The sequence below is a fragment of the Perca flavescens genome, chromosome 3, assembly GCF_004354835.1.
Source record: "Perca flavescens isolate YP-PL-M2 chromosome 3, PFLA_1.0, whole genome shotgun sequence".
Lineage (NCBI taxonomy): Eukaryota > Metazoa > Chordata > Actinopteri > Perciformes > Percidae > Perca > Perca flavescens.
Genome location: NC_041333.1, coordinates 41,041,104 through 41,051,160, shown reverse-complemented (window position 1 = coordinate 41,051,160; position 10,057 = coordinate 41,041,104). Strand labels below are relative to the sequence as shown.

The 10,057-nt window shown below is 39.4% G+C and overlaps 1 protein-coding gene across 1 annotated transcript; it reads left to right on the top strand.

Annotated features, from left to right (window-relative positions):
* The first annotated feature begins 472 nt into the window (after positions 1–472).
* On the top strand, positions 473–9,262 carry LOC114553004 (olfactory receptor 11A1-like). Its single transcript, XM_028574096.1, has 3 exons — positions 473–1,363; positions 2,167–2,492; positions 9,205–9,262. Exons 1-3 carry the CDS (start codon positions 473–475, stop codon positions 9,260–9,262), a joined length of 1,275 nt encoding a protein of 424 aa, XP_028429897.1.
* The last annotated feature ends 795 nt before the right edge of the window (positions 9,263–10,057 follow it).

Here is a 10,057-nt window from a genome sequence, read left to right as displayed (position 1 = left end):
TTGTTATTCACTCTTAGAAAGTAATATTTGAGATGACTGCAAGTGTTTGAAAGTTTACAATAGACATGGTTATGGTTGACTGTTTGGACTAAACAACAGTTTTGCTTCCAAGGTGGCAAGATAATAGGTGATTTTGTGTGATGTGTGACCCACTGTGGAAGGCTGATTGATTGCATTGTTACTTGAAATCTTTGGTATATCTTTGTCCATGTGAATGTCCTGTGTCTAAAGCTTCTCTGATCTGATTTATCTAACTTATTTATATTTAAGGAAGTACAACTGAGGCTCATTGAGTTATTCTTTTATTTGTGTAGATCAAACCAAGTGAAGAACAAAGTACCTATTTCTGTGGTTGATGTTTTGGTAGGACATAGCATCCAAAAAAATAAATTCCAAATTTCTATCACACGTTTATCAGTTTGTGCATTGAACATTTGGGTTATTGATTGCTTTGCAAGCACAAATGAGGATCATGATAAACTCTACACAGGTTTCATATTTCACACTTGGTGCCTACTTTGACACCGGGGTTTTGAAAGATTTATATTTATTGCTCATTATGTCTTTGTATGTTTTCATAGTTTTTGCTAATCTATTGCTGATTGTGGTTATCTGTATGAACAGGAGCTTACATGAACCTATGTACCTTTTCCTGTGCAGCCTGTTTGTAAATGAACTGTATGGTAGTACAGGGTTGTTTCCATTCCTTGTGGTTCAGATCCTCTCGGACATTCACACTGTTTCTGCTCCCTTCTGTTTCCTGCAGATTTTCTGTGTGTATACTTATGTGTGCGTAGAATTTTCTAACTTAGCCGTCATGTCTTATGACAGATATCTCGCTATCTGTTATCCTCTGCAATATAACACTCATATGACATCTAAAAAAGTTGCCATGCTTATTGCCCTACCATGGCTATACTCTTTCCTTACCATTGTTGTTTTGATATCATTGATTGTTCCTCTACAGCTGTGTGGGAACATCATTGACAAAGTTTACTGTAACAACTACTCTATTGTGAAACTAGCCTGCTCTGAAACGACAGCCAATAACATTTATGGACTCATTCTCACTTTTCTCACAGTCTTTGTTCCTTTCATTATAATTCTTTACACTTATATGAGGATACTTAAAGTGTGTTTTTCAGGTTCCAAACAATCCAGACAGAAAGCTGTCAGTACCTGCACACCTCACCTCGCTTCTCTACTCAACTTTTCTTTCGGTGTTTGCTTTGAAATATTACAGAGCAGATATGATACAAAGAGTGTGCACAGTGTACTGAAAACTGTTTTATCATTGTACTATCTGACATGCCAGCCGCTCTTTAACCCTGTGATGTACGGACTGAAAATGTCCAAAATCTATGTCATATGTAAATGTCTGTTGTTAAAGTGAAGATCAGTAGAGAGATGTGATCAGGTTGACTGACACAAATAAAGAGATGCCTGACATCTATGATCACTGCTGTTAACTTTGTGTATGAAAATTACATTACATTAACTTTCGTGGTGGTTTCCTGGAAATAATTGGTTAATTAATTCTAAATTCCTTGAAAGAACAAAATAAAGATGCATTCATAATCCGTTGGAAACTGACCTGCAGACATTAGCTATGTTATATTTAATAGTCTTATTTAATCAAATCTGTTGTCGGCTGTAGTTGGTGCTTAACTGCACAGGTCTTTCAAGGAACTGATGTTTGATTAAAGTGCTGGAGAGAAACATCACAGACTTATGATGGGGGGGTGGGGGTGTGTGGGTGTTCACCCCCTGGTCATTTTGAGCATTAAATACTTCATTTCCTGCATTCCGGTGAATTTTTATGCTTTTTTTTTTTTTTTTTTACCTTTTTCTGAATCACTGTATGATGCAACTATATTTATGTAAAGGGAAACATATATTACATAGATTACAATCCAAATATAAAAACTTTTTGCAGTAAGGCTCTGAGGCATTCTGTATTTCATCTATTTATTCTCCTTTGGATCGATGTTTCTAATTATATCTGAGTCAGCACACATGTAGCCTAGGCATCATTTACTCTTCCCACTTTTGCATCTTTTGTTGAGGAAGTAACCTCCTTAAATGTGCATATTAAAATTATTCACCTGAATGATACATTAATTAGTTTTTAATGAATTGATAAACCCCTGGACTGTAATATTTCAGATGTGTTTGAGTTTGGGCTCTAAGAGAGTGGGCTCTAAGAGAGTGGGCACTAAGAGAGTGGGCACTAAGAGAGTGGGCTCTAAGAGAGAGGACACTAAGAGAGTGGGCTCTAAGAGAGTGGGCTCTAAGAGAGTGGGCTCTAAGAGAGTGGGCACTAAGAGAGTGGGCTCTAAGAGAGTGGGCTCTAAGAGAGAGGACACTAAGAGAGTGGGCACTAAGAGAGTGGGCTCTAAGAGTGTGGGCTCTAAGAGAGTGGGCTCTAAGAGAGAGGACACTAAGAGAGTGGGCACTAAGAGAGTGGGCACTAAGAGAGAGGACACTAAGAGGTGGGCTCTAAGAGAGTGGGCTCTAAGAGAGTGGGCTCTAAGAGAGTGGGCTCTAAGAGAGAGGACACTAAGAGAGTGGGCACTAAGAGAGTGGGCTCTAAGAGAGTGGGCTCTAAGAGAGTGGGCTCTAAGAGAGAGGACACTAAGAGAGTGGACACTAAGAGAGAGGACACTAAGAGAGAGGACACTAAGAGAGTGGGCTCTAAGAGAGAGGACACTAAGAGAGTGGGCACTAAGAGAGTGGGCACTAAGAGAGAGGACACTAAGAGAGTGGGCTCTAAGAGAGTGGACACTAAGAGAGAGGACACTAAGAGAGTGGGCTCTAAGAGAGAGGACACTAAGAGAGTGGGCTCTAAGAGAGAGGGCACTAAGAGAGTGGGCACTAAGAGAGAGGACACTAAGAGAGTGGGCTCTAAGAGAGAGGACACTAAGAGAGTGGACACTAAGAAGGACACTAAGAGGGCTCTAAAGAGAGGACACTAAGAGAGTGGGCTCTAAGAGAGAGGACACTAAGAGAGAGGGCTCTAAGAGAGAGGACACTAAGAGAGAGGGCTCTAAGAGAGAGGACACTAAGAGAGTGGGCTCTAAGAGAGAGGACACTAAGAGAGTGGGCTCTAAGAGAGAGGACACTAAGAGAGTGGGCTCTAAGAGAGTGGGCTCTAAGAGAGAGGACACTAAGAGAGAGGACACTAAGAGAGTGGACACTAAGAGAGTGGACACTAAGAGAGTGGACACCAAGCGACGCACAGGTCAGCATCAGAGCTCTGTGTGTTTGAGTCTGACCCTAAGACGGGAAACGTTGCGTAATGAAAGGTTGACCCGTAAACGTGTGGCTGAGGGGGCGCCCTAGGATGATCATGTTAAATAAACACGTTTTATTTTGCTTGTCGTTCTAATTCTATTATTAATGGGAAGTAGACCTAAGGGTGACGCGGCGCCCCCAACACTTTTGATGCCCTACGGAATCGCCTTGGTCGCCTATAGCAATCGCCGGCCCTGCCTTCAGTGTTTCCTCTAGGTTGACTGCTTTAGCGGCCTGGAAGGCACCGTTGGGGGCAAAAAAAACACCAATAAACGGCGGGGAGGGTGTCGGTGTGGGAGTGCTGTCAACACCACATCAAATCCCGTTAGCAACACATTAAAGTGTGAAATCCCCATGAACCACTCTTCACATCGGCATGAATGGGATCCACCACACAGCTCTTATTTAAAAAGAAAATACGTCACTTTTAAAGATGCTTCTCCTGTTATAAAAGGCTACATTAGATCTCTTCCTGTTAACTTCACAAAGAACTTTGAGGGCAAAACAGCATCAGAGATTTGTTTTAACCTTCGTTATTATGTGTTATCAGCGGATTACTATAAAAACACGTGCCAGGAACACTATTCACTAACGGATTATCATGTTTTTTTCAACAGGACATTTAGTTGCACTTGCAAAACTAAGGAGAACTCAGGTTAGTCCTGCCCTCTGCCATTTAGGCTGGCTACACACTGGCAGCGTGGCGTGAGCGTGGTGTTTCTCTTGCATGGGGACTGCATGGATTTTTCTGTCTTTACACACCAGAAACATGTCTGACATAGCGCTGCTGCTGCATGCCTTCTCTGTACACATGTATGTTTCCTATTAATAAAAATTAAATACCATGTTAAACATAAATATACACTGATTTGATTACAGGAAAGACAATGTCGGCAGTATTGATGTCAAAATAGGCTACAGAATATGTCCTTCTGTATTGACAGGTGCAATATTAGAAAATCAAATTTTTTTTTATTACATTTTATTTAGTTAAAAACCTTGTCGTTTATTAATATGTATTCATGTCAAAATGACATATACACATCTTTTCCTATTCTATTTTGCCTGGAAATGCTTCCAACACGCTTGTGTGTCACGTGAAATATAGGCGTTGGTTCTATTTCTAGCAGGCACGCGTTTTCGACGCCGCGCCTGAGACGTGCGTGTCACGCAGGCGGTGTGTAAGCTCTAACCTGTTAACATGGGAGCCAGTGTGTAGCCGGCCTTACTGGTCAATGTCGCCGCCTAGTGGCGAGGAGTGCAAATTACTTTTACACTGCTGGAGGCTGTCTTTCTTATCTGTAACTACATATAACAGGGCTCCAGACCAACTTCTGGCCTTGGCCGCACTGATGCGCCTAACTTTTTTTATTTAGGTGCACCAGCACAAAATTTAGGTGCACCCAAATTTAAGGCCACAACTTCAAGGTCAGCTTTTTATCACACTCCATATACATTCATATATATATATATATATATATATATATTGGAAGCACATTATACTCTACTCAAAGTCTTATAGCGGTTCCCCCCTTGTTGTCAAATGCCCCCCAGATGGCCAACACCTGTAATTTGGCCTTCTTCCCCTTTGGCCTTGGCTAAACCAGCTCGCCACACTCCCTAGCATCAAAATCCTCCAAGCTGGGCCCCTCCACACTGATTCTTATCAGATCTTCCACTAGTCCAGGACTAAAAATCATATCTCTGTATTTTTCGGCTGAATGGCGATACACAATATATATCTCTCTATAAATTATCTGAAATAAATAGCCTGGGATATATTTAAAAAATATATATCACTGAGAAAGCTCCTTCACTTGTTCACCCGATAGCCCAGTAGCTCATATAGGGAGAGAGGGGGAGTACAATGGACTGAAGCTACTCACAGAGGGACGGCTGACTCATTATGAACGGGTCCAGCACGGGTCGAATGCGGGTCAGCGGCGTTACACACGTCTTGTGTAGGCTATGAAATGTCTGTATCGTCCCTTGCTGTGCTGCATTTTTATGAACTATGATAATGTGGCCATGGGTCACATCTCTCGCCCAGGTCCAGCAGGCTCCGTCTCACACACTATTACACAACAAACTGAAGTTAGTTCCAAGTTAGTTCAATAACTTCTTTTGTGTTTTTCGCAGAGAGTATAATAACAGAGAGTTAGCAGCGGAAACACTGGTACCAATACAGGTTTCACTCTCATACTTAACAATATACAGCTGTGTTAATAACAATTAAAACTGTAGACAAATGTCTTTCGCATTTGCGACCAAATTGGTCGCACTCTCGAGCCCTGTATAAGCATCTTAAAATAATAAAAGTAATGAATAGAAAAGAAACTAAAGTGTATGGGTGGGACCCACCCATACACTTTAGTTTCTTTTGAATATCATCTATATTCAATATTAACATTAACCTCATAAATCTGGTGCCACACCTTCCAATACACACAGACATAGTAAATAAAGTCCTCATATAGGGCCTCACTGGCTCTCTGGCTGAACTTGATCCCCCAAATGACTTAATGTGATTTCACAAGCCACCTGTCAGTCAAAGTGCCCCCTATCAAAGATGGCAGCCGGCTAACATGAAGACATCAGTTTTTGTTACAAAAAGATGACTAATTCAATTCAATTTTATTTTATTTATAGTATCAAATCATAACAAGAGTTATCTTGAGACACTTTACAGATAGAGATAGTTCTAGACCACACTCTACAATTTACAAAGACCAACAATTCCAGTAATTCCCCCAAGAGGAGTTACTATCGTTACTATCGTTACTATCGTTACTACTGTGCAAAGTCTCCGAAAAGTCACCGTCTCCTCGGCCAGATTGCTAAACTTCTGGAAGGGCTACAAGGACACAAAGGACTCTTTAGAAAGGTCTAGCTGTCGGTAAAGAGGTACAGCTCCGGGGAGACGATGGGTCCAAAGGGTACAGAACATACGCAAGTTGATTTTTGGATTCATTATCATTGATCTATGTTACAGAGACACAGTAATTTCATGATGGATTAAAAAAGCTTCTGGATGGGCTACAATTGTCAGAGGACCTTGTTGAAATGCCAAATTTCTCTGCTTCTAATTTAACCCCTTAACGCCGACTGTCGCTAATTTGCATCAAACCCCTTCCATTCCGACTGCAGGCAAGATAGCGTGTGTATTCCCCCCAATGCCGGTTTTTTTACATGCGATACATACTTCGGAACCTTTTGCATGCACTGGTTTCTCATAGGACCGGTCGGAGTGGGAGATATATCCGTTTCACGTAAGCAAAATTAACCCTAACCCTAAACCTAATCCTACCCCTAAACCTAACCCTACCCCTAACCCTAAAGAAACTACTGTCAATGTTAGGGAGTAGGAGAGTGTTTTCTTTCATGCCGTTGTCAAGATCCATGTGTCATTTACAGTTTAGAAGTTCTAACAACTTTGTGACATAAATGAAATCTACTATGTGTTTTATTAATTTTACCATTTTGTAAAGAATTTTACCATAATGCCTGTTGTCGCTAATTTGCATCATACCTAAATTTATATCTATTCCATATGCTATAGACAAATTAACAATCTCAACTTAATTTAGCATCAACTTGGAGCCAGAAACACACATAATATTTTGTTTATATAATTGTGAATAAATTCATGCGTCAAGGGGTTAAAAAAGAAGATGAAGTATGTTTCTCCTGTCGCAGGCAACAGCGCTGACCTACATGTGCTAGGGTTAACGGAATGTTCTCTGGTCCAGCTCAGATATTGGGTCTCGGGCTGCGCCGTAGTTTGTGAAATCAGGAAGCGATGCAACAGTGACGTCGGTGGCGAGCAGAAACAGAGCTCCTCGAGCAGGAATGGAGAAAGAAAAAGGCTTTTTTGAATGGCAAGTTGAGTTTCAAAGTCCTTCCAGATGGTTCTCTCCACAAGACTAAAGTTATTTGCAAGTCACTTTGCAATCACTTCTTAAAACACATTTTAATAGGCTTGTTTTTGTGTGATCGGGTTTTTGTTATCTTCATTGACAGCCCTAATAAGAACATAACGATGTGAACTAGAGTAGATCCCCTTTCTCACACTGGATCAACTTTGTGTAGACATCTGCATGATAAATATCCTACCTTTTGATACAATATGTTCACTAAAGAAATAATTACTGATGAAACTATTGAGCCAAGGGCAAACACTGTAATTTCCCATTTTTGGGATCAATAACTATATATCCATCTTTGTAACAATTTATTGTTTTCTCAATTTTCTTCACAATATAACTTTAAAGCAGAGTTTAACACACAATGCATATTTTGGACATGGTAAATCAAAATCTGCTCTATATAAGTTCATGACTAGAAGTTAAGCTTTCTTCTAACTTCAAATTTAAATTCTGATGCCTTGACTTATTTAACTTTTCAGTAGTATCGTTCAAAACCAAATTACCGATACCATAAATTTGTGTGGTAACTTAGTGGTGCCACGCATGAAAAAGAAAAAAAGGCATCAATATCATGTTATTACGTTACAACAAAATATTTTCAAGTTATTACAATATACACATTTATCAAGTTATAACAATAAATGTTCTATTACAATATTCATCATGTTATTACATGATACTTTTTCTAAACCACATTTTAGAAAATCCAGTTTTGAACAGAAAGAAATTACAGCAACCTCCCAACACAGAACTTGAAAGCAGACTTTGACACTTGATGCGTATTTTGGACATGTTGAGGCCGTAAATTACAGGGTTAAAGATCGGTTGGCACGTCAGAAAATACAATGGCAACAATATTCGTAACATGTTGGGTACACTGCTCATATCAAACCTACTTTGTAATATTTCAAAGGAAACCCCGAAAGAAAAGTTGATCAGAGAAGCGAGGTGAGGTGTGCAGGTACTGACAGCTTTCTGTCTGGTCTGTTTAGAACCAGAAAAACACACTTTAAGAATCTTAAAGTAGGTGTAAAGAATTACAGATACAGGAACACCGACTGTTAAAGAAGCAGCAATGAGTTCATACACATTATTAACTCTTGTTTCATAGCAAGCCAATTTTATGATTGAATAGTTGTCACAGTAAACTCTATTAATGATGTTCCCACACAGCTGTAAGGAGGCACTCAATAATGTTGTGACAAAAACAGCAAAAAAAGGAAGAGACCATGTTACAGCAATAAGCACAACGACCTTATTAGATGTCATATGCACATGATATTGCAGAGGATAACCGATAGCAAGATATCTGTCATAAGAAATGATGGCTAAGTTAGTAAACTCTACACTGCCATAAGTATACACACAGAACATCTGCAGGAAACAGAAGGGAGCAGAAACAGTGTGAATGTCAGAGAGGATCTGAACCAGAAGGAATGGAAACAACCCTGTACTACCATACAGTTCATTTACAAACAGGCTGCACAGAAAAAGGTACATAGGTTCATGTAAGCTCCTGTTCATACAGATAACTACAATCAGTAAAAGATTGGCCCAAACTATTAAAATATATAAAGACATAATGAGCAAGAAATAAAAAAATGTCAACAACTTAGTGTCAAAGTAAGCAGCAAGGATGAAATATGAAACATATGAAGAGTTTATCATGATTATCCTTTTTCGGTTCAAAGCATTTTATCACAATATGAGTATTATAATGTCATATGTTGTTGTTACAAGTGTGCAACAGTTTTAAATATTCACATGTATCACTAAGTACAGCTAAAGCATCAACACAAACAGTATTCTTACAGTCAACAAATGAGTGAGGAATCATGTGTGACAAACATCTTACAACTTATCACTCTTATTTAAAGTCAACACAATGTTAGGAGAGAAACTACAAACAGTTTGTGACATTATGTGAATGATACTGTGAGTCCATCTGTACTGAACTGTAACTCTGCTTCTTCTAAACGTTTAGAGTCAGTGGACGCCCACAGCAGCAGACTGACGTCATCGTCAAAGAAACCAATTACTGATCAGAAAATTATTTTAATTTGTTGGTGGTTAAAAACAATTTTATTTAAAAGCGATCCAAAGAAATATTAAAATATTTAAAGCAGTGGAATCACTTCAAATTCAAGTTTATAAGTCATATATTCATCATATCATTACATGTTCAGTGCAAGTAAGATGTAATATGACGTAGTATGAAGAGAGAAAACAGTAGAGAGTAGTATGTAGAGAGACAACAGTTGAGTAGTATGTAGAGAGACAGCAGTAGAGAGTAGTATGTAGAGACAACAGTAGAGAGTAGTAAGTAGAGAGACAGCAGTAGAGAGTAGTATGTAGAGACAACAGTAGAGAGTAGTAAGTAGAGAGACAGCAGTAGAGAGTAGTATGTAGAGAGACAGCAGTAGAGAGTAGTATGTAGAGAGAAAACAGAGTAGTATGTAGAGAGACAACAGTAGAGAGTAGTATGTAGAGAGACAGCAGTAGAGAGTAGTATGTAGAGAGACAGCAGTAGAGAGTAGTATGTAGAAAGAAAACAGTAGAGAGTAGTAAGTAGAGAGACAGCAGTAGAGAGTAGTATGTAGAGAGACAGCAGTAGAGAGTAGGATGTAGAGAGACAACAGTAGAGAGTAGTATGTAGAGAGACAAAGGTAGAGAGTAGTATGTAGAGAGACAGCAGTAGAGAGTAGGATGTAGAGAGACAACAGTAGAGAGTAGTATGTAGAGAGACAAAGGTAGAGAGTAGTATGTAGAGAGACAACAGTAGAGAGTAGTATGTAGAGAGACAACAGTAGAGAGTAGTATGTAGAGAGACATCAGTA